The sequence below is a fragment of the Panulirus ornatus genome, chromosome 10, assembly GCF_036320965.1.
Source record: "Panulirus ornatus isolate Po-2019 chromosome 10, ASM3632096v1, whole genome shotgun sequence".
NCBI lineage: Eukaryota > Metazoa > Arthropoda > Malacostraca > Decapoda > Palinuridae > Panulirus > Panulirus ornatus.
The window spans coordinates 32,060,320-32,086,694 of NC_092233.1; the positions used below are offsets into that span (position 1 = coordinate 32,060,320).

General features: G+C 41.3%; 1 protein-coding gene across 1 annotated transcript in view; it reads right to left on the bottom strand.

The window, feature by feature from the left end:
- LOC139750880 (minichromosome maintenance domain-containing protein 2-like) overlaps positions 1–26,375 on the bottom strand; it is a 140,015-nt gene that overhangs the window by 105,898 nt on the left and 7,742 nt on the right. The window contains exons 4-5 of the mRNA XM_071665745.1: positions 14,568–14,690; positions 4,858–5,003 (exon numbers count right to left, since the gene is read on the bottom strand). Of these exons, the coding sequence (XP_071521846.1) occupies positions 4,858–5,003; positions 14,568–14,690 (269 nt within the window). The remainder of the gene's footprint in view (positions 1–4,857; positions 5,004–14,567; positions 14,691–26,375) is intronic.

A 26,375-nucleotide genomic window follows, 5' to 3' on the forward strand; every position in this document is an offset into this window, starting at 1 on the left:
AAGTTAAGAGTAAATGTGAATAAGAGCAAGGTTATTAGGTACAGTAGGGTTGAGGGTCAAGTCAATTGGGAGGTGAGTTTGAATGGAGAAAAACTGGAGGAAGTGAAGTGTTTTAGATATCTGGGAGTGGATCTGTCAGCGGATGGAACCATGGAAGCGGAAGTGGATCATAGGGTGGGGGAGGGGGCGAAAATTTTGGGAGCCTTGAAAAATGTGTGGAAGTCGAGAACATTATCCCGGAAAGCAAAAATGGGTATGTTTGAAGGAATAGTGGTTCCAACAATGTTGTATCGTTGCGAGGCGTGGGCTATGGATAGAGTTGTTCGCAGGAGGATGGATGTGCTGGAAGTGAGATGTTTGAGGACAATGTGTGGTGTGAGGTGGTTTGATCGAGTAAGTAACGTAAGGGTAAGAGAGATGTGTGGAAATAAAAAGAGCATGGTTGAGAGAGCAGAAGAGGGTGTTTTGAAATGGTTTGGGCACATGGAGAGAATGAGTGAGGAAAGATTGACCAAGAGGATATATGTGTCGGAGGTGGAGGGAACGAGGAGAAGAGGGAGACCGAATTGGAGGTGGAAAGATGGAGTGAAAAGGATTTTGTGTGATCGGGGCCTGAACATGCAGGAGGGTGAAAGGAGGGCAAGGAATAGAGTGAATTGGAGCGATGTGGTATACAGGGGTTGATGTGCTGTCAGTGGATTGAATCAGGGCATGTGAAGCGTCCGGGGTAAACCATGGAAAGCTGTGTAGGTATGTATATTTGCGTGTGTGGACGTGTGTATGTACATGTGTATGGGGGGGGGGTTGGGCCATTTCTTTCGTCTGTTTCCTTGCGCTACCTCGCAAACGCGGGAGACAGCGACGAGGTATAAAAAAAAAAGAAAAAATTCCTCAAAGAAAACACCTGATCCATACATCTTCTACCGCTTCTGAAACCACACTGCTCTTCCCCAATCAGATGCTCTGTACATGCCTTTACCCTCTCAATCAATAGCCTCCCATACAATTTCCCAGGAATACTCAACAAACTTATGCCTCTGTAGTATAAACACTCACCTTCATCCCCTTTGCCTTAGTACAATGGCACAATGCACGCATTCTGCCAATCCTCAGGCACTTCACCATGATCCATACATACACTGAATATCCTTACCAACCAATCAAAAACACAGTCACTCCCTTTTTTAATACATTCCACTTCAATTCCATCCAAATCCACCACCTTGCCAGCTTTCATCTTCCACAAAGCTTTCACTAACTTCTCCATTTACCAAACCATTCTCCCAGACCCCTCTCACTTTGCACACCACCCCGACCAAAACACCCTATATCTGCCACTCCATCATCAAACACATTCAACAAACCTTCAAAATACTCACTCCATCTCCTTCTCACTTCATCACGACTTGTTATTACCTCCCCACTTGCTCCCTTCACCAATGTTCCCATTTGTTCTCATGTCTTATGCACAATATTTACCTCCTTCCAAAGCATCTTTTTATTCTCCCTAAAATCTAATGATAATCTCTCACCCCAACTCTCATTTGCCCTCTTTTTCACCTCTTGCTATTTCATGTGTGGTGGGGTAGCGACAGGAATGGATGAAGGAGCAAGTATGAATATATACATGTCTATATGTCTGTGTATGTATATGCATGTATACATTAAAAGGTATTTGTGTGTATATGTGCATGTGTGGGTGTTTATGTATATACATGTGTATGTGGGTGGGGTGGGCCATTCCTTGTCTGTTTCCTTGTGCTACCTCACTAACTCAGGAGACGGTGGTTAAGTATAATAATTTTTTTTTTTCTTTGTCGCTGTCTCCCGCGTCTGCGAGGTAGCGCAAGGAAACAGACGAAAGAAATGGCCCAACCCACCCCCATACACATGTATATACATACGTCCACACACGCAAATATACATACCCACACAGCTTTCCATGGTTTACCCCAAACGCTTCACATGCCCTGATTCAATCCACTGACAGCACGTCAACCCCGGTATACCACATCGTTCCAGTTCACTCTATTCCTTGCTCTCCTTTCACCCTCCTGCATGTTCAGGCCCCAATCACACAAAATCTTTTTCACTCCATCTTTCCACCTCCAATTTGGTCTCCCACTTCTCCTCGTTCCCTCCACCTCCGACACATATATCCTCTTGGTCAATCTTTCCTCACTCATTCTCTCCATGTGCCCAAACCATTTCAAAACACCCTCTTCTGCTCTCTAAACCACGCTCTTTTTATTTCCACACATCTCTCTTACCCTTACGTTACTTACTCGATCAAACCACCTCACACCACACATTGTCCTCAAACATCTCATTTCCAGCACATCCATCCTCTTGCGCACAACTCTATCCATAGCCCACGCCTCGCAACCATACAACATTGTTGGAACCACTATTCCTTCAAACATATCCATTTTTGCTTTCCGAGATAATGTTCTCGACTTCCACACATTCTTCAAGGCTCCCAGGATTTTCGCCCCCTCCCCCACCCTATGATCCACTTCCGCTTCCATGGTTCCATCCGCTGCCAGATCCACTCCCAGATATCTAAAACACTTTACTTCCTCCAGTTTTTCTCCATTCAAACTTACCTCCCAATTGACTTGACCCTCAACCCTACTGTACCTAATAACCTTGCTCTTATTCACATTTACTCTTAACTTTCTTCTTTCACACTCTTTACCAAACTCAGTCACCAGCTTCTGCAGTTTCTCACATGAATCAGCCACCAGTGCTGTATCATCAGCGAACAACAACTGACTCACTTCCTAAGCTCTCTCATCCCCAACAGACTTCATTCTTGCCCCTCTTTCCAAAACTCTTGCATTCACCTCCCTAACAACCCCATCCATAAACAAATTAAACAACCATGGAGACATCACACACCCCTGCCGCAATCCTACATTCACTGAGAACCAATCCCTTTCCTCTCTTCCTACACGTACACATGCCTTACATCCTCGATAAAAACTTTTCACTGCTTCTAACAACTTGCCTCCCACACCATATATTCTTAATACCTTCCACAGAGCATCTCTATTAACTCTATCATATGCCTTCTCCAGATCTATAAATGCTACATACAAATCCATTTGCTTTTCTAAGTATTTCTCACATACATTCTTCAAAGCAAACACCTGATCCACACATCCTCTACCACTTCTGAAACCACACTGCTCTTCCCCAATCTGATGCTCTGTACATGCCTTCACCCTCTCAATCAATACCCTCCCATATAATTTACCAGGAATACTCAACAAACATATACCTCTGTAATTTGAGCACTCACTCTTATCCCCTTTGCCTTTGTACAATGGCACTATGCACGCATTCCGCCAATCCTCAGGCACCTCACCATGAGTCATACATACATTAAATAACCTTACCAACCAGTCAATAATACAGTCACCCCCTTTTTTAGTAAATTCCACTGCAATACCATCCAAACCTGCTGCCTTGCCGGCTTTCATCTTCCGCAAAGCTTTTACTACCTCTTCTCTGTTTACCAAATCATTTTCCCTAACCCTCTCACTTTGCACACCACCTCGACCAAAACACCCTATATCTGCCACTCTATCATCAAACACATTCAACAAACCTTCAAAATACTCACTCCATCTCCTTCTCACATCACCACTACTTGTTATCACCTCCCCATTTGCGCCCTTCATTGAAGTTCCCATTTGCTCCCTTGTCTTACGCACTTTATTTACCTCCTTCCAGAACATCTTTTTATTCTCCCTAAAATTTAATGATACTCTCTCACCCCAACGCTCATTTGCCCTCTTTTTCACCTCTTGCACCTTTCTCTTGACCTCCTGTCTCTTTCTTTTATACATCTCCCACTCAATTGCATTTTTCCCCTGCAAAAATAAAAAATATATTAACATATACACATACACAGACATATATACATATATACACCTTTACATATACATACTTGGGTGCCTTCATCCATTCCTGGCTCTACCCTGCCCCTGCATCACTACCTCCATTTTACTGACCATCCCCTAGGGGTGGATGAACAGCTGGCTTGACTGTGGACTGACTGCTGCAACCATGATTCAAACCTATGCACTCAACCCTGGGTGGCCTGTGAATGCATCACGGTCATGTATGCTAACCACTATACCACTTTTACCTTTCATGCTTGCTTTTAACAACAGAAATTCTTCCAGAAAATTTTCTAGAGTAACTTTATTACCTGACCATACTCATTTAAGACAATATAAGATTGTTTTTTGTTAACTTTCAAGAAATTTTCATGTATAAGTAAATGCTGTGGTTTCAGTGCATTACACATGATGGCTAGAGACTGAGTGTGAACGAATGTGGCATTTTTTTGTCTTTTCCTATCCCTATCTCGCTGGAGGTGGGAGAGAGAGAGAGAGAGAGAATGCTATTTCATGTGTGGCGGAGTGGCGACAGGAATGGATGAAGGCAGTAAGTATGAATATGTACATGTGTATATATGTATATGTCTGTGTATGTATATGTATGTATACGTTGAAATGTATAGGTATGTATATGTGCATGTGTGGGCATTTATGTATACACATGTGTATGTGGGTAGGTTGGGCCATTCCTTGTCTGTTTCCTTGCGCTACTTTGCTAATGTGGGAGACAGCGACTAAGAATAATGAATATACAAATAAGTAAATGCTGTACATTTACTCCTCTGTATCACTTATTCTAGAGTTAACATTTTCATAAGAAAGGTCTGATGACCACAAAAATGTCTTTCTTCAGACATTACATTGCCTTATCTTCTCCACTTTATTCCATTTAATCACATATCAAAAATATGAGTTGCAAAATACCATTAATATGACCAGTCCTGACCTCTTAGTATTAGCTTTAGAGCCTGAACACGTGTGTAGGCATCCACTGCAAGTGTGTTGGCCTGGGCATCTGGCAACAGGAACACCATCAACTTTTCCCCTAGCTCCCTTGATGATGGATCCTCAACTAGTGGTGAGTGACACACTCTGCAGACAATAAAACTGTATTAATGGCGGGCAACATAAAAACTGGTAGTGTTACAAGTAAATCAAAGCTAAACTGTCCTAATCATTTCATGTATCTATTACATGGAGTGTTGTACTATATGAAATTGTTAATAACCATCCAGTTAGTTTAAAATCTGTAGTTGGTAAACTTATGGAAACCATCATTCAGGAAAAGACTGTAAATCATATAGGACCACTATTTGATAAACAGTTCTTAGAATGGTTTTCAATTAAATCACTTTTGTCCAACAACTCTTCTCTAGTCCTTCTATGATATAATCAACATGTATGATGAATGTAAATCAGGTGATGTCATCTATTTGGATTTTCAAAAAGTATTTGACAAAGTTCCACATCAAAGGACATCAAAGGTTACTAACAAATGTTAAGTAACATGGTTCAGGTAGGATTGTACTTTGGTGCATTAGAATATTGGTTGAACGTAACAAGTGGTGTGCCACAAGAATCGGGCTTAGGATTGGCTCTCTTTCTCATATATACTAATGATATTGATATTGGGTTGTATTGTTAGATACTGAAGTTTGCATACGATCCTAAATTGGTACATAAATCTACAACTGATGTAGAGCATTTGCGCCTTTAAAAAACATATACAAACTAACGAATTGAGCTCACAAATGGCAAACAAATTTTAATATCAATAAGTGGAAAGTTTTACATATTGACAGTAAAAAGGAAAAGGCAAGTTATAGGATGTACTCTGCTGAGAAAAAAAAGACTTGGGTGTAATAACCTCTGGTGACCTAAAGCCAAGTAAACAAGGAACAAAAGCAATAAACTGCTAATTCTTGGATTTATAGAGGGGCTGTCAAATTCAAGTTCAGGAAAATAATCCTCACTCTTTACAATTCACTGCTGCATCCCCAGCTTGAATACTATGTCTATTTCATACTTTGTTCTGTTTTGGTCACCGTACTAGGAAAAAATAAAGCAGAATGGAGAGAGTATAATGATGAACGACCAAGATTATTCCTAAACTGAGAAACAAATACTATGAGAGCTTACTAAACAACTTACATCTATTTAGCTAAATAAAGAGAAGACTAAGAACATGATCTAGCACAAGTATTCAAAATAATCAAAGAATTCATTAATCTCAGTCTGAAAAGCTACTTAAGGATAGATTCACCTGATTTCACATAAAGTAATGGATACAAACTTATAGACAAATACTTTACTTCAAAGGAGGCAAAGTATTTTTTCAACAGATCTCTTAATATATGGAATGAATTTCCAATTACAGAGGTTGAAAACAGTACCACAGATATATACTGATAAATATTTTGCTTCATATCCATGCATGGCTATATTTGCACATCCTCAGTTACATGAAAAATGTGAAGAATTTTTTTTCCCCTTTAAGGTATCTGCATGTCTCTACTCTTTCTTGCTATTTGAAAATCATTGTATTCCTTTGTAAGTATGGAAAAATATATTTCATGAGGGTTTCATTAACATTTAGTACAGAGTTTTTCTTATGAGGAAGAACATAAGAGTGGTCCAAACTGCTGCTAACAGTGATTTTTTTTCTAAGCTTAAGCTTGAGTTATTTCATATTTACCAAGAAAGAGCTAATATGATATATATTTCCACTGATGGCAATTTATTTGTTTCTTGCTCAGCTGAAACTGACTGAATGCTACTGAGAATCACAGAACATGAATCATGCTAAATCTGAATATATTGAGGGTGGATTCACTCTAAATTTCATGTTTTCTCTCACCCTTGTTCACTGTTTCCCATGTTAGAAAGGGATTGCCACCAAAGGAATAACATCTTTTGTTCACTTTCTCTGTGGCTGTCATATGTAATGCACCAAAACCACAGCCTATTATCCACAACCAGGTCCCACTGACCTTTCTGAGGTTTTCTATGACTGCATCACATGTCATGATTCAGTCCACTGATAGCATGTCACCTCATGTATACCACATTGCTCCAAATCACTTTAGCCTGTGCACACCATACACCATCCTCCACATTGAAGCCCCAAGCACTCAAATCTCCAGTTCATTATTCATCTTTATGCCTACTCCATCTCTAACACATATACCCTCTTTGTCAACCTCTCCTCACTCATTCTCTGTCTAAGCAATTCCAGCACACCATCCTCAGCCCTCTCAAACAAACTCTTGTTATTAACATACCTATATCCTACCCTATAATTTCTTAACCAACCATACTCATACCACATACTGTCTTTAAACATCATTTCTAACACATTCACACTTTTCTGTACATTCTCACCTACAGCCAATCCCTCACATCTATACAACACTGTTGCGACTGCTATACCTTCAAACATGCCCAATATTCACTCTCTTTCAACATGTTCCTCAATGCACCTAGAACTTTTGCCTCCTCACTTGTCCTATTGTTTACTTCAGCTCTCATTTGCTGCCATGTCCACTCAAAGATGAATAAGACACTTCACCTCCTACAAGTTTTCTCCATTCAAACACACACCTTAAGTAATCTTTCTCCACTCCTAAACCTACTCCTAAACCCAATAAGCTTGCTTTTATTTACATCTACTCTAGGTTTTCTTCTTTCACATGCTCTTTCAAACTTAGAAACCAACTTTTGCATTTCCTCACATGAATCTGCCATCAGTGCCATATCATCAGCACACAGTAACTGAATCACCTCTTGAGCCCCACCACCCCTGACAGATTGCCAACCTGCCAGATTAAGCAGCCATAATGCCATCAAACACCACTGCTGCAGATCCATCTTCATCTGGATCCACTCACCCTTCCCTCTACCTACTTGCACACATGCCTTACCCACTTGATAAAAACTTCGCTACTAAGTTTTGCTCCCACACCATATATTCATAACACTCACAAAGCATCTCTATCAACTCTATTTTGTGCTTTCTCTAGATCCATGAATAATACATACAGATCCTTCTGTGTCTCTGAGTATTTCTCACACAAATTCTTCAAAGCAAACACGTAATCCACACATCCTCCCCAATCTGATGCCCTATGCATGCCACCCCCTCTCAATCACCACTCTTCCATACATCCTATAAAATATACTTAAAGAACTTATAACTCTGTAACTAAACATTCACCTTTGTCTTTATTACCTTTACACAATGACACCATACAGGCATTCTACCAGTTCTCAGGTGTCAAACCATGATCCATACACATATTGAAACCTCTAACTAACCAATAAACAAAATCACCTCCTTTCTCAAGAATTTCAACTACAGTTCCATGCACTCCCACTGCTGTGCTACACTTCATCTTATGCAAGGCTCTCACTACACTTTCTCCTTTCACAAAACTACTTGCCATGACTCTCCCCTTGTTTACCTCCACATCTAGAACACCTATCATTTGCCATTCTGTCGACAAAAGAATGCAACAGTCCTTCAAAACACTCACTTCATCTCCTCTTCACCTCTTCTACCTGTTACACTTATTCATCTTCCCACTTCATTGATGCTTCCATTTGTTCACTTGTTTTTTCACTCTATTAACCTCCTTCCAAACATCTGCTTATTTTTTTTTTTGAAGTTTGCTGATACTCACTCTCCCCAATTCTCACTTGTCCTTCTTTTCAGCCCCTACACCTTTCTCTTGACCTCCTGCCAATTTCTCTGATGCATTTCCCAATCCCTCATACCTCCCTTTACTCTTTCACTAGCAACTTAACTTCCTCAACCCACCATTTACTATTCTTTCTCATATACCTACCTCCCAACTTTTGCATTCTACACACTTCACTTGCACATTTACACAGAGCTCCTCTAAACAACTCCTTTTCCACATCCACTCCCTTAAATTCATTTACTGTCACCTTTTTCCCACTCTACACTCAATCTCTCCTGGCATCACTTTACACAAGTCTCTTTTGCATGCCTACTTTTTTTTCACCACCTTCCCATCCATAACATTTCCTGTCTTCGTAAAGCCTCTACAAGCTTTGCGCCTCACCTCTACCATGTAAAGACAAGATGTCTGACTCGCTGCCCATTTCATCACAATCACATACAAGAGTCTCTCTTTTGCATGCCTATAAATTACTATATAATCAAGCAGTGTCTGCCCACCTTCTACCCCACTATGAAGCACATTGCAGTCATACTCACTCAGATCCTCCTAAAACACTTGTCTCCCTTCCTAGTCCTTCTGTGTCCAGTCACCAACCTCTCTTAATCCACTCTCATTCTAACACCATATCTGTTATGGGCCCACTTCCTTACCTATCTATCAATATCTCTGATGCCCATTCCCTTTCAGAACCTCCATTAAGCAGGTGGCCACAGCAAAAGAGTTTCCACTTATCCCTGTCCTTATATGCCTCCATCACATACTCTGTTCCACACATTCTTCCACCATTTCTCTCCTGGTACTCTTCTACTCCATTTCCCCATTTCACAGGTGGTCTTCCTTTCACACCAAACCCCTTTACTTGTGCTATCATACACTTTCCTTTTAAAATCCCCATTTTGCATTCTTTCCATATGCCCAAGTATTATGTTTCACTCACTCTACCACTGCAAAAGTCATTCCCTTGACATTCTCTGCCATACTATATCTCTCATACACCCCCTCATTTCTTTCCTCATTCCATCTAGTCATACCACATGCTCCTCTCTAGTAGCATGTTTCCACAGCGTAGATCCTTGACCTCTTTACTCATTCCACATCCATGTTCCAGCTACATAGGTTAGGGTTGGGAGGCTTATGCTGTCCCTTAATCCTTTCTGCAGACAGCCACTTTCCCTAATTTTGCTTTCGCATCTCTCATCAGTCCATGGTGACATCACACAGCCCTGCTTCACACCCATATGTATACCAACAAGTCTTTATCACTCTCACACATATATTTGCTACTTTATAGGAGACTCACACTACCTAACAGTTGACCCCTATCCCATATATCCTTAACACTTCCCATAAAACACTCCTCTCAACTCTCTCATATGCTTTCTTCAGATTTATAAAAGCTGTATACAGCTTCTTACCTTTCACTAGGTACTTTTTAAAGTCATTTACACTAAAAAATCTGATCCACACAGCCCCTACCTTACCTAAGGTCCCCTTGCTCCTCACTTATTCTACATTCAGTCACTTCCACACCCAATCAATCAACACTTGCATACACTTTTCTTGATATACTTAACAGATTTATTCCTCAAATTGCTATATATATCCTTAGAACCTTTTCCTTTGAATGAAGGAACAGTGATAGCTTTCATCTAATCCTCAGGCACAGCCTTCTGTTTCCATGCTAAATTACATATCAAATACATCCATTCTCACACTTTCTCCTCTTTACTTCAGCCATAATCCCATCCACTCCAGGTGCCTTTCCTACCTTCAGCCTCATTATCACTCTATTTAACTCCCTTCTTACTTTAAGCTCTTGCACTTGTATTGTTTTCCTTCCATCCTCCATACCCATGCATGTTATAACTGCTGCTTCAACTTCTACCTCATTCATCAGTTGTTCAAAATACTCTTTCCATCTTCCTTTCACTTTTTCCTTTTGACTCAGCAATTCCTTTTCCTTACTTCTTACATGAACATTTCCACTCTTACAACCACCTCTTTCTTTTTTCACCTCCTTCTAATACAATTTCTAATTTTCAATAAACTTTTCACTCAACTTTCTTCTACACTCTTCATTCCCTCTTTCTTTGCTTTCCTCTAGCAGCTTCTTAATATTTGGTTTACACATCTTAGGTTCTTCCCTCCTCCTCTGCTGAACTTCCACTAGTATATTCCTTTTGAGCAATCTACCATATGCCTTTTTCTTCTCTTCTACAGCATTTGTAAACTCATCCCTCTACCATGTATTTTTCTTTTTATTCCTATATATCATGACCTTGTATCTAACTACTAATTCTACAACCTTTAATAGTCTTTCTGTGAAAATCTTAACACCTCATTCACACATGAATGCATCTCTACATTTACTGCACTTTTATATGAACTTTAAGTGACCCTCCTTTCATACTTCTTTCATTCTTTCTGATTCATCCTTACACCATACCTCCATGTTTCCTTGATCCCCACTCCCATAAGAACAGCAAAATGATCATTGTCCAAAGAATCTTCTGCCACTTAGTTAATCAAACCCTTTTGTTCTTTTATCATTTCTCATCCGTGCATATCTGGATCAACTTGTGCTAAAAAAAAGGCATTTGCAAGGAATAAACTCTTCTCAGCACAGAAATATCCAAGATAACTTCCATTCTCATTTACCATTTACCAACTATCTTGCCAATTTCATTGAAGCCCTCTTCACATTCATATCACCCATTACAATCACTTCCTTCTCTCAAAACCATATATACTCATTCAGATTTCTCTAGAAATGCTTTATCTCATCCTTACCTTGCAGTCTTCATATTCACAGGCACATATACACATCCTCAGCATACTCCACAATTCCAATCTTTCCTTTCAACCTAACTATTCTTGATCCATTCCTTCTATGCTTTGTAACGTTCCCCCATAATATTGGTGATAGCTCAGTTACACATCCCTTTTTCCCTTTTCCCTGATAATTTTTCATTCATTCCCATCTATACCACTACCTCATACATGCTTTACACTATACCCTTATACATCATATCCATTTTCACTCCATACATCCTGCCCAAGGACGTGGGTTCCCCAACCCCTAGCACAACTATCACTTTTAAATATGTCTACAAGCTCCCTCCTCTTACTCTCATCAGTCATCCATTTTCCTCAGCCTATCACCCTCATTTGCTCATTCCTTTTACTCCCCAGCATAATCAGTAGAATTCATTGTCACTTCTCAGTCTTTGCACCTCACCCTTGACAGGCCCCTGGCAGAAGTTAAACACCAGCACAGTGTTTCCCAGAGGCAGCAGGGCTCCCAAACTGTCTGTAAAACTGAAACCCCAGCACACATCAAGTGTTTGTCTGTTTAAAAAACTACAATCGCCCTGATGGACTTGGGCAACACCTCCCCCTTCTGTTCCATCCCTAAAGATGTAGTAACCTTACCTTTCACATATTCCCACAACTTCTTCAGTAGAATTGCTACTCCCTCCTTATTCATCATCCCATGCTAATCATTAATTTTACCCTAAAACATTCCCAAACTATTTGTACCCCTTTCTCCGGGGCTTAGTTTCACTCAAGAGCTTGATTCAACATCCAGATTCCTCTCCTCAAACATACTATCTCTCCCTTCTTTTTATACTACTTACAACTGTGCACATGCACATTGAGACATCTCAGCCTGAGTCTTCAAGGAATATGAGCATATGTATGCGAAGGTTGTGTAGATATGTATATTTCCGTGTGTGGACTTATGTATATACATGTGTATGGGGGGGGGGTTGGGCCATTTCTTTCGTCTGTTTCCTTGCGCTACCTCGCAAACGCGGGACACAGCGACAAAGTATAATAAAATAATAGTATGCTGGAATTTTGTATATGAATGGTTTTAATTTTTCATGTATCAGTAAAAATATTTTCTTGATGCCTAACAAGCTAAGTTTATCCAGGGAAAACTATAGGTAACTCAGTACACTGAACAGAGTCAATGGTAACAAGAATCTTCCCCTTTATTGTTTGTTTTTTGAATCTTTGTTTGTACAATGAATAGTAAGTAAATTATATGCTCATCATGGCACAACTAAGGGATGAAATATAGTATGTGTCTTGTTGAAAAATAAGCATCCTTTGCAACATTAACTTTTTGATGGTAAGGTAACATTATTTTTCAGAAATTCATGTGATGATACTTTACAAATAAACTGTAACCCACCAAGTTGGATCTGTAAGGGTCAAAAGGAAAATGAATTCTTCATGCTGTTACAAGCAATCTCATATGAATTTCTTAAGAATACTGGATAGATATCTTTAAACCTATCTTGGAAAGCCCATGTTATGGAAATGGTTTCCTCTGCATCTATATAACAAAGTCCTGTACAGATCTTAAAGTTTTTTCTTTCAAGTAGTTGTTCAGTTTAAACAAAGGATTCATCTGTCCTTGTATAGAATACTGCTCTCACATCCAGTGTGGTTCTACCTCTGCATACTTACTTGATAGAGACGAGTTGAAAGTGGTCCAACTTATCACATGGTAGCTATTGGCAACTCAAGGGTGGGCCATTTTGATCACTGTTTCCTTCCATACACCTCAAACCTTTGGAACTCACTACCCTCTCACGTCTTTCTCAATGACTATGACTTGGCACTTTTTAAAAGGCAGGTTTTTCACTCACTCAAAATTTCATACTTTTCCTTGTCCCTTCTTTTTCCCTCTATTTAACCTCTAAATATTTCAATTAAGGCCAAACCTCGATTTGTACTTTTGTTCATGACTGGAGCCACCAACATAAAAAAAAATCTTGTTTCATTACATCATTATCAGTCATCTAACTGAGAGGAAGTGAGGATGATTATAAACCTAAGTTTATCATCATTATATTATTATACTTAGTCGCTGTCTCCCGCGTTAGCGAGGTAGCGCAAGGAAACAGCCGAAGGCATGGCCCCACCCACCCACATACACATGCATATACATAAACGCCCACACGCGCACATATACCTACATATACATTTTAACGTATACATACATATACATACACAGACATATACATATATACCCATGTACATATTCATACTTGCTGCCTTCATTCATTCCGTTGTCACCCCGCCACATGAAACAGCACTCCCTCTCCCCACGCGAGCGCGAGGCAGCGCTAGGAAAATACAACAAAGGCCACATTCATTCACACTCAGTCTCGAGCTGTGCTGTGTAATGTACCGAAACCACAGCTCCCTTTCCAAATCCAGGCCCCACAAAACTTTCCATGGTTTACCCCAGACTCTTCACATGCCCTGGTTCAATCCATTGACAGCATGTCGACGCCGATATACCACATCGTTCCAATTCACTCTATTCCTTGCATGCCTTTCATGCTCCTGTATGTTCAGGCCCCGATCGCTCAAAATCTTTTTCACTCCATCCTTCCACCTCCGATCCGGTCTCCCACCTCTCCTCGTTCCCTCTACCACCGACACACACACACATACTTCCCGTCAACCCCTCCCCTCATTCCCTCCACGTGACCCTCAACACACCCTCCTCTGCTCTCAACCACACTCCCTTCATCACTACACACCTCCCTTACCCCCTCATCATTTACTCGATCAAAACGCATCACACCACATAGTCCTCAAACATTTAATTTCCGACACACCCTTCCTCCTCCACACAACTATTTATAGCCCATGCTATATTTTCAATAATTTTTCACACCAATTGGAATACAGTACCAACTTCGTACACAATTTTTTTTTTTTTTGCTATATATGCAATTAATGGTTCATGAAAACCAAGGAAACTTAACAAATTAGCATTTACAATACCTCATGTAAAATAGGATAATTATATCAATATCAGAAGAAAAAGATGTAACAATATGCAGACGTAATATGACAGAAGTTATCTATGAGAACCCTGAATAAATGGGCTTTTGACAATTAATTGACAAACAGCATCTATACTCACCTGCACTTTGGATGGTGATGAATGGTGTCAGTCTCTGGTTTCCCAACAGCAAACACTCTTACATGCAGGTCTCTGGCCATACCAACACAGTTACTGCTGCTACACACATATCGTGCCCACACCCTATAAATCAGAACTAGGATTCACAGCTGACTTGTACTTTAGCTTCCATATTCAAATGTATTATTCCAAGTATGTATGGATTTTCATACTTTATGTTAATGATAAATGCATCTTTTTCGCTGTAATTTGATTTTCATAACTGAATCATTGCCACCATTAGAGACTACTTTTATTAAAAAAAGTTGATGGAAAGTGGTGTTCAAATGCTTGATATAAATCATTGTTGTGGAGGTTATATGAAACTTAAATAATGAGAACATAGGTACCTTTAGCCGCAAATACAAAATGAGGGTTGAAAAGAGAGGTATAGTTCAGTAAAATTTTGGATGCCAAAAGTGAGAGCTTAGGAATGTACTGAGGAGATTGATCATGTAATCCCAGGACTCATTTTATGAGACTCATGCAGCCTTGAAGCTGTAGCAGTCCTGGACTCCTTTGAAGTGAGAAGGTCCATAATAAGGATGTACTCCTTTTTGTTCAATGCCAGCAATGCAACATAACTGAAGGGAGCTTTTCACCTGCAGTGTAAACACATGCAGATAGAATCTGGTAATGCTATGATAAGATATAGGTAGCACTACAACCAACCAGCATTTGAAAAGGAGGAACAGAGACACTTTGGAAAGAGTATAGTAAAAGAGTGAAGAGACACCAAAACTTTTCCATAAATCTGTCAGAATTAAATGTCAATTACAAAGGAACAACTCTGGCAAAGGGATGCAGAGGGATTATTTCTAGAGGATAAACAAAAGATATGAATGGAGCTGAATGATAAGCTCAGAACTGTCTTTACTATGGGAGACACTAAAGGCCCAACATTAATGAGTTGGAATGAAAGAGGTTTTATACAGCACTGAAATATCTAGAAATGACAGAAACTTATCTTCTAAAGGGCCTTGGCCCTCATAAGGATCATGAGCTTTCTATATCTCTGATGCCTGTTCCAACAAAAAAAAAAAAAAAAGGCAAATTCGGCCCAGATATCAACTCAGAAGAAAATAAATTTAATATACGCAAATACCCGGAGCGTCATTACAAAACGCGATGAACTTATTCCAATACGTTACTGAAAAACCGAACATAACTGCACTCTCAGAAGCGTGAGTAAACTGAGAATAAACAGTTTATCGCCGAGTTAGCAATACCCGGATACAAAGTATTTACGAAAGATCTCCTGTACAGGGTAGGTTGGTGGTGCTCTCATCTACGTTGGTAACAATCTAAGTGCTTTAAAGATAAGTACAGTAGACACACACCCGAATCTTTATATTGATATTACTGACAACTTCAAAAGTAAACTACGTCTCGGTGTTATTTACAGACCTCTTAAGCAAAAAGACGATAATAAGTTATAATACAATGAAATCAAAACTATTATAAACAGTAAAGAGGTTATAATGCCAGGAGACTTCAACAGCCCAAACATAAACTGGAACACGCTAAGAGGTGACCAAAAGGGAGCGAGACTAACAGAACCGATTAAGACGCTTTTCTGAAACAATTAAAAATCCAACTAAAGGTAAAAACATTCTTAATCTTGTCCTCACCAGTGACACAAACTTAATAAACTCTTGCAAAGTACGCGAAAGTATGTCAAACAGCGATCACAGTTTGATTAGAGATAAAATTAGATTATGAAATGAATTACAACAAACTCTTGATCCCAGATTACAAACGAACAAATTATGAAAACATTAGACAAGAAATTCCCCCCACCAACTGGGCAAAACTTCTTGAAGTCCACAGGAGAGGAAATGTGGAATTCTAAAAACACACTACTCAAGCTTGAAAATAAACATATTCCACAAATTACGAAGAAAACTTGCTATATTTCAAAACCATCATGGATGAATAGAATAGAAGGACTAATTCGCCAAAAGAAGAAACATGAAATTCAAATCAATGGGGACCGATGGAAATCACAAGGAATCAATCAAAATCCAAAGAGAGTAGGAAGGGCATAAGACAGTAAACGCGAAGAATAAAGAATATCTTTCAAAATTAAGAATAATCCTAAGGAATCCTTTAACTATATAAGACAAAGGAAAAAAGTAAAAGAATTACACTATTACGAAATGAACATGACTGACTAATGAGGTTAATCAAATCCTAACAAATCCAACGGCCCAGATAACTTTGCTCCAAGATTCTTAAAGGAGGTCAGGAGACATCTGATAAACCCCATAGCAAAAATATTCAATAAATCTCTATCGGATGGTCAGGTGTCAACTGACTGGAAACTAGCAAATGTTACTCATTTTTTTTTTTAATTTTCCAAAAGAAGGAGCAGAGAAGGGGGCCAGGTAAGGATATTCCCTCAAAGGCCCAGTCCTTTGTTCTTAACGTTACCTCACTGACGTGGGAAATGGCGAATAGTATGAAAAAAAAAAAAAAAAAAAATATATATATATATATATATATATATATATATATATATATATATATATATATATATATATATATATATATATAAAGGCCCAGTCCTCTGTTCTTAGCGCTACCTCGCTAACGCGGGAAATGGCGAATAGTTAAAAAAAAAAAAAAAAATATATATATATATATATATATATATATATATATATATATATATATATATATATATATATTTTTTTTTTTTTTTTTTTGCCGCTGTCTCCCGCGTTTGAGAGGTAGCGCAAGGAAACAGACGAAAGAAATGGCCCAACCCACCCCCATACACATGTATATACATACGTCCACACACGCAAATATACATACCTACACAGCTTTCCATGGTATACCCCAGACGCTTCACATGCCTTGATTCAATCCACTGACAGCACGTCAACCCCGGTATACCACATCGCTCCAATTCACTCTATTCCTTGCCCTCCTTTCACCCTCCTGCATGTTCAGGCCCCGATCACACAAAATCTTTTTCACTCCATTTTTCCACCTTCAATTTGGTCTCCCTCTTCTCCTCGTTCCCTCCACCTCCGACACATATATTCTCTTGGTCAATCTTTCCTCACTCATTCTCTCCATGTGCCCGAACCATTTCAAAACACCCTCTTCTGCTCTCTCAACCACGCTCTTTTTATTTCCACACATCTCTCTTACCCTTACGTTACTTACTCGATCAAACCACCTCACACCACACATTGTGCTCAAACATCTCACTTCCAGCACATCCATCCTCCTGCGCACAACTCTATCCATAGCCCACGCCTCGCAACCATACAACATTGTTGGAACCACTATTCCTTCAAACATACCCATTTTTGCTTTCCGAGATAATGTTCTCGACTTCCACACATTCTTCAAGGCTCCCAGAATTTTCGCCCCCTCACCCACCCTATGATCCACTTCCGCTTCCATGGTTCCATCCGCTGCCAGATCCACTCCCAGATATCTAAAACACTTCACTTCCTCCAGTTTTTCTCCATTCAAACTCACCTCCCAATTGACTTGACCCTCAACCCGACTGTACCTAATAACCTTGCTCTTATTCACATTTACTCTTAACTTTCTTCTTTCACACACTTTACCAAACTCAGTCACCAGCTTCTGCAGTTTCTCACATGAATCAGCCACCAGCGCTGTATCATCAGCGAACAACAACTGACTCACTTCCCAAGCTCTCTCATCCACAACAGACTTCATACTTGCCCCTCTTTCCAAAACTCTTGCATTCACCTCCCAAACAACCCCATCCATAAACAAATTAAACAACCATGGAGACATCACACACCCCTGCCGCAAACCTACATTCACTGAGAACCAATCACTTTCCTCTCTTCCTACACGTACACATGCCTTACATCCTCGATAAAAACTTTTCACTGCTTCTAACAACTTGCCTCCCACACCATATATTCTTAATACCTTCCACAGAGCATCTCTATCAACTCTATCATATGCCTTCTCCAGATCCATAAATGCTACATACAAATCCATTTGCTTTTCTAAGTATTTCTCACATACATTCTTCAAAGCAAACACCTGATCCACACATCCTCTACCACTTCTGAAACCACACTGCTCTTCCCCAATCTGATGCTCTGTACATGCCTTCACCCTCTCAATCAATATCCTCCCATATAATTTACCAGGAATACTCAACAAACTTATACCTCTGTAATTTGAGCACTCACTCTTATCCCCTTTGCCTTTGTACAATGGCACTATGCACGCATTCCGCCAATCCTCAGGCACCTCACCATGAGTCATACATACATTAAATAACCTTACCAACCAGTCAACAATACAGTCACCCCCTTTTTTTAATAAATTCCACTGCAGTACCATCCAAACCTGCTGCCTTGCCGGCTTTCATCTTCCGCAAAGCTTTTACTACCTCTTCTCTGTTTACCAAATCATTTTCCCTAACCCTCTCACTTTGCACACCACCTCGACCAAAACACCCTATATCTGCCACTCTATCATCAAACACATTCAACAAACCTTCAAAATACTCACTCCATCTCCTTCTCACATCACCACTACTTGTTATCACCTCCCCATTTGCGCCCTTCACTGAAGTTCCCATTTGCTCCCTTGTCTTATGCACTTTATTTACCTCCTTCCAGAACATCTTTTTATTCTCCCTAAAATTTAATGATACTCTCTCACCCCAACTCTCATTTGCCCTTTTTTTCACCTCTTGCACCTTTCTCTTGACCTCCTGTCTCTTTCTTTTATACATCTCCCACTCAATTTCATTTTTTCCCTGCAAATATCGTCCAAATGCCTCTCTCTTCTCTTTCACTAATACTCTTACTTCTTCATCCCACCACTCACTACCCTTTCTAATCAACCCACCTCCCACTCTTCTCATGCCACAAGCATCTTTTGCGCAATCCATCACTGATTCCCTAAATACATCCCATTCCTCCCCCACTCCCCTTACTTCCATTGTTCTCACCTTTTTCCATTCTGTACTCAGTCTCTCCTGGTACTTCCTCACACAAGTCTCCTTCCCAAGCTCACTTACTCTCACCACCCTCTTCACCCCAACATTCACTCTTCTTTTCTGAAAACCCATACAAATCTTCACCTTAGCCTCCACAAGATAATCATCAGACATCCCTCCAGTTGCACCTCTCAGCACATTAACATCCAAAAGTCTCTTTCGCGCGCCTGTCAATTAACACGTAATCCAATAACGCTCTCTGGCCACCTCCCCTACTTACATAAGTATACTTATGTATATCTCGGTTTTTAAACCAGGTATTCCCAATCATCAGTCCTTTTTCAGCACATAAATCTACAAGCTCTTCACCATTTCCATTTACAACACTGAACACCCCATGTATACCAATTATTCCCTCAACTGCCACATTGCTCACCTTTGCATTCAAATCACCCATTACTATAACCCGGTCTCGTGCATCAAAACCACTAACACACTCATTCAGCTGCTCCCAAAACACTTGCCTCTCATGATCTTTCTTCTCATGCCCAGGTGCATATGCACCAATAATCACCCATCTCTCTCCATCAACTTTCAGTTTTACCCATATTAATCGAGAATTTACTTTCTTACATTCTATCACATACTCCCACAACTCCTGTTTCAGGAGTATTGCTACTCCTTCCCTTGCTCTTGTCTTCTCACTAACCCCTGACTTTACTCCCAAGACATTCCCAAACCACTCTTCCCCTTTACCCTTGAGCTTCGTTTCACTCAGAGCCAAAACATCCAGGTTCCTTTCCTCAAACATACTACCTATCTCTCCTTTTTTCACATCTTGGTTACATCCACACACATTTAGGCACCCCACTCTGAGCCTTCGAGGAGGATGCTTTACTTGTGGTGCTGACTTCCCTGACGACAGGATGATGAGGAAAGTAGAATGTGGGGTATGGGCTGTTCATCTCACCCTCAGGTATCTCTTCAATGATACCTTCCATCCAGCCCTAATTTACTCGCTGTATATGCCTCAATCCATCAACATGGGTTTCAATGGGCACCTTCACACAAAGACCTCAGACCCATCACAAATCTGCCATTGTTATAGTGAAAATAGACTTCCAATCCGCCACTATGTACCAAGACGAAATAACGTCACAATTCGCCATTAAGGACATTATTATTATATATATATATATATATATATATATATATATATATATATATATATATATTCTTTCTTTTCTTTCAAACTATTCGCCATTTTCCGTGTTAGCGAGGTAGCGTTAAGAACAGAGGACTGGGCCTTTGAGGGAATATCCTCACCTGGCCCCCTTCTCTGTTCCTTCTTATGGAAAAAAAAAAAAATGAGAGGGGAGGATTTCCAGCCCCCCGCTCCCTCCCCTTTTAGTCGCCCTCTACGACACGCAGGGAATACGTGGGAAGTATTCTTTCTCCCCTATCCCCATATATCCTCCCTATATATATATATATATATATATATATATATATATATATATATAGAGAGAGAGAGAGAGAGAGAGAGAGAGAGAGAGAGAGAGAGAGAGAGAGAGAGAGAGCTGTGGTTTCGGGCACTATTGCACGACAGCCAGAGACCGAGTGCGAACGAACGGGGCCCCTGTTGTCCCTTCCCAGCGCCACCTCGCACACATGATGGGGAGGGGGACGTTATTCCATGCGTGGCGAGGTGGCGATGGGAATGAATAAAGGCAGTGTGAACTGTGTGCACGTGCACACACATATAAATATATATATATATATATATATATATATATATATATATATATATATATATATATATATATATATATATATATATAAGGGCAAATGAGAGTTGGGGTGAGAGAGTATCATTAAATTTTAGAGAGAATAAAAAGATGTTCTGGAAGGAGGTAAATAAAGTGCGTAAGACAAGGGAGCAAATGGGAACTTCAGTGAAGGGCGCAAATGGGGAGGTGATAACAAGTAGTGGTGATGTGAGAAGGAGATGGAATGAGTATTTTGAAGGTTTGTTGAATGTGTTTGATGATAGAGTGGCAGATATAGGGTGTTTTGGTCGAGGTGGTGTGCAAAGTGAGAGGGTTAGGGAAAATGATTTGGTAAACAGAGAAGAGGTAGTGAAAGCTTTGCGGAAGATGAAAGCCGGCAAGGCAGCAGGTTTGGATGGTATTGCAGTGGAATTTATTAAAAAAGGGGGTGACTGTATTGTGGACTGGTTGGTAAGGTTATTTAATGTATGTATGACTCATGGTGAGGTGCCTGAGGATTGGCGGAATGCGTGCATAGTGCCATTGTACAAAGGCAAAGGGGATAAGAGTGAGTGCTCAAATTACAGAGGTATAAGTTTGTTGAGTATTCCTGGTAAATTATATGGGAGGGTATTGATTGAAAGGGTGAAGGCATGTACAGAGCATCAGATCGGGGAAGAGCAGTGTGGTTTCAGAAGTGGTAGAGGATGTGTGGATCAGGTGTTTGCTTTGAAGAATGTATGTGAGAAATACTTAGAAAAGCAAATGGATTTGTATGTAGCATTTATGGATCTGGAGAAGGCATATGATAGAGTTGATAGAGATGCTCTGTGGAAGGTATTAAGAATATATGGTGTGGGAGGCAAGTTGTTAGAAGCAGTGAAAAGTTTTTATCGAGGATGTAAGGCATGTGTACGTGTAGGAAGAGAGGAAAGTGATTGGTTCTCAGTGAATGTAGGTTTGCGGCAGGGGTTTGTGATGTCTCCATGGTTGTTTAATTTGTTTATGGATGGGGTTGTTAGGGAGGTAAATGCAAGAGTTTTGGAAAGAGGGGCAAGTATGAAGTCTGTTGGGGATGAGAGAGCTTGGGAAGTGAGTCAGTTGTTGTTCGCTGATGATACAGCGCTGGTGGCTGATTCATGTGAGAAACTGCAGAAGCTGGTGGCTGAGTTTGGTAAAGTGTGTGGAAGAAGACAGTTAAGAGTAAATGTGAATAAGAGCAAGGTTATTAGGTACAGTAGGGTTGAGGGTCAAGTCAATTGGGAGGTGAGTTTGAATGGAGAAAAACTGGAGGAAGTGAAGTGTTTTAGATATCTGGGAGTGGATCTGGCAGCGGATGGAACCATGGAAGCGGAAGTGGATCATAGGGTGGGGGAGGGGGCGAAAATTCTGGGGGCCTTGAAGAATGTGTGGAAGTCGAGAACATTATCTCGGAAAGCAAAAATGGGTATGTTTGAAGGAATAGTGGTTCCAACAATGTTGTATGGTTGCGAGGCGTGGGCTATGGATAGAGTTGTGCGCAGGAGGATCGATGTGCTGGAAATGAGATGTTTGAGGACAATGTGTGGTGTGAGGTGGTTTGATCGAGTGAGTAACGTAAGGGTAAGAGAGATGTGTGGAAATAAAAAGAGCGTGGTTGAGAGAGCAGAAGAGGGTGGTATGAAGTGGTTTGGGCACATGGAGAGAATGAGTGAGGAAAGATTGACCAAGAGGATATATGTGTCGGAGGTGGAGGGAACGAGGAGAAGAGGGAGACCAAATTGGAGGTGGAAAGATGGAGTGAAAAAGATTTTGTGTGATCGGGGCCTGAACATGCAGGAGGGTGAAAGGAGGGCAAGGAATAGAGTGAATTGGAGCGATGTGGTATACCGGGGTTGACGTGCTGTCAGTGGATTGAATCAAGGCATGTGAAGCGTCTGGGGTAAACCATGGAAAGCTGTGTAGGTATGTATATTTTGCGTGTGTGGACGTATGTATATACAGGTGTATGGGGGTGGGTTGGGCCATTTCTTTCGTCTGTTTCCTTGCGCTACCTCGCAAACGCGGGAGACAGCGACAAAGTATAATAAATAAATAAATAAATAAATATATATATATATACATATATATATATATATATATATATATATATATATATATATATATATATATATATATATATATGACAAAAAGCGTGCCTTGAACTACCACCCAATTAGCCTTACGTCAGTGTTAGGTAAAATGATGAAAAAAAATATTACGAGATAAAATTGTCACGTTTCTAGAACAAACTTATATTGGACAACCTGCACGATTTCCGCTAAGATCCTGCCTGACGAATTGCTGGAATTTTTTTTACGCTATTTATAAGAATTAGGACGAAAAATTACCGTCTGATGTAGTATATTTAGATTTCCAAAACAATTTCGATTAAGTACCTCACAAGAGACTTTTACATAAAATCAAAGCACACGGAATCGGTGTAGTCTGTACCTGAATCATAGACTGGCTTACCAGAAGAACACAGCGTGTAGTAGTATTACACGGCAAAGCATCAGATTGGCTTGAGTCGCCCCGCTTTATAAAACCATCTAGCCGATAACTTGAGAGGTTGCGACTTCAAGCCCTAGCACCATTCACTGGTCACCCAGCATTGGTCAATCAAACAGCTGAGAGTCGGAAGTTGTCCAGCTCCGTTTGCTGGTACAGTAGGACAACTACCAAAAGGAAGTCCTAGGAATGAAGCACAGTGGCAGCTTCCATCTCTTAACTGCAGTCCTCTGCTTCCTTCGGGCGGCAGTACTGTTCGATCCTTTTCGGAGTGTCCACCCGTCACGGGTTTTCGTTCCGTGGCACTCGTTACGGCCAACAATTTCTCTTGGACTAGCATACCAGCCACTGTTGGTATTTCGGGTGCCGACAACAGCCGACGACCGTTTTCTCACTTGCCCACATTGTGGGATCACTTTTGCCAGCTTCGGGGCCGTAGGGCCCACGAAAGGCAGGCACATTCCGGCTCTTTCCATCAAGAGCTGGCGACGCGACACGTTCTCTCCAAGGCTCAACGGACCGATGAGGAGATAGAGCTCCTCGCAAGGGCAGAGGCGAAGATAGCAGCTGGTCCTTCACTAGTTGCTGGCCTGGGCTTGAACCAGCGGTTGCAGGCGACTGTTCCTTCCAGGACGGTCGAAGCGATCAAAAAGCCCTTCGAAGGAAAGCGCAGTATAAGATCAGAGTTCAGGTGCTGACCTTGGACGTTAATCTTCACCAGGAAACCGGTGAAGGTGAGGTGACTGGTAGTGTGTCGGAGGGGTGGCATGTCCCGGCAACTACAGGAAGTAACACACGGAATGGCGCCCTCGAGAAGGCACCACGCGCAAGAAGGCGTGTGCGTGCTGACTCTAGTGGTGAAGATCTTGCGGATGTGGGAGAGGGGGCTGTCTTCGGAGGAAAAGAGCCGGCCACTCCTGGCCTTGAGACTGATCCCACGGTTTTATCTGTCCCAGACGCCCCGCGAGTTCCCCAATCCCAATCCGTTGCTTCCTTCGTTGCAGAGACTGCCACCTATCTTGACACACTCGGGCCTGGCACCACAAATCCATCACAGGGAGAGGAAGTCTGAAGTGTTACCCTGAGCCATTTGCGCCAGGGTGACAACCATGCCGCAATCAGGGTAGCTACAGAGCATGCCAGGCAACTGATAAGCTCCTGTGGCTCGCCCTCACACCACCGGAATCGTGGGGAACACGGAGCAAGACAGCCAGCGAACCCTAGCAGCGTACACCTTACTGAGGAGGCTCCTTTGCATGGAAATCGTATTCGGAGAGAACAATACCGTAAAGTACAGAGGCTTTACAAAAAGAATAAGTCTTTGGCTGCCGGACTGTGTTGAAAGACGAATGGGAGGTACTGCCAACATCGGTTGGGCCAGAAACCCTCTACCCCTTCTGGGAAGCTCTATTCTCTCGACCATCTGAGCTGGATTGACGTGTAATTACCGATTGTGACTTAACAAGTGAACAGATAGTAGAAGTTATAATCATAAGTGAGGTACCACACCACCTCAATGCCACAAAGACATCAGCCCCTGGCCCTGAAGGAATGTAGACGCACTTTTTGAAGTCCATTCCTCCAAGAGTACTCTGCAAGATGTATAACCTGTGGCTAGCCACATCTACGTTGCCAGAACCATTCAAGGCAAATCGTATGGTGCTGATATCACAAGTACCTAATCCGACAGAACCCAAGGACTACAGGCCTATCACGATCTCTTGTGCCATACTCCGACTGCTTCATAAAATCTTAAGCAGCCATATCTCGAGCCTCGTCTAGATCGACGGAGCTCAAAAGGCATTCGTTCCTGAGGACAGATGCCTTGAAAACCTCACGATCTTGGATGCGATCGTCGGTCGTGCACAGGAACATGCCCATGGTGTGCACCTGGCATTCCTCGACATGGCCAAAGCATTCAACAGTGTTAATCATAGCACTGTCGAGCAGGCCATGCCGCGGAAGGGCATTCCTGCCCTCGTCAGGGCAAATTTATGTTGACTTATGGCTGAGCCTTCACACACATCGAAGGTAGCGGCGAGATGTCGGGAAGAATCAAAATGACTCGTGGGGTCAAGTAGGGTGACCCTCTATCACCAATCCTTTTCAACCTTGTGATTGACTAGGGAGTGCATGAGTTAAGGAATTAGGTGTGGGCATCGGAATCGGTGACCAGAAGGTAGTGCTGACATTTGCTGATGACTTGGTTCTGGTGGCAAAGACGCCAACTGGCTTGCAACAGGCAATCAACATCATGACAGAGACGCTTGCAGGGTTGAACTTTGAGTGAACCCGGGAGTGTCGTTCCCTCAACATGGAGATCGATAGCAAGCGCAAGACTTGGTACGTCAACAAAGGTAGGACGTTTCAAGTCTTGGGTAGCCCTATCGGCTTCATGAGTGCTGAGGGCGATTTTAGGTACCTCGGCGTTCTTGTTGGAGCAGGGTGCAGGCGTAAGTCCTATGGTGCCCTACCAGAAGAGGGGCTCCTTAACATGACCAGAGCCCCTCTAAAATC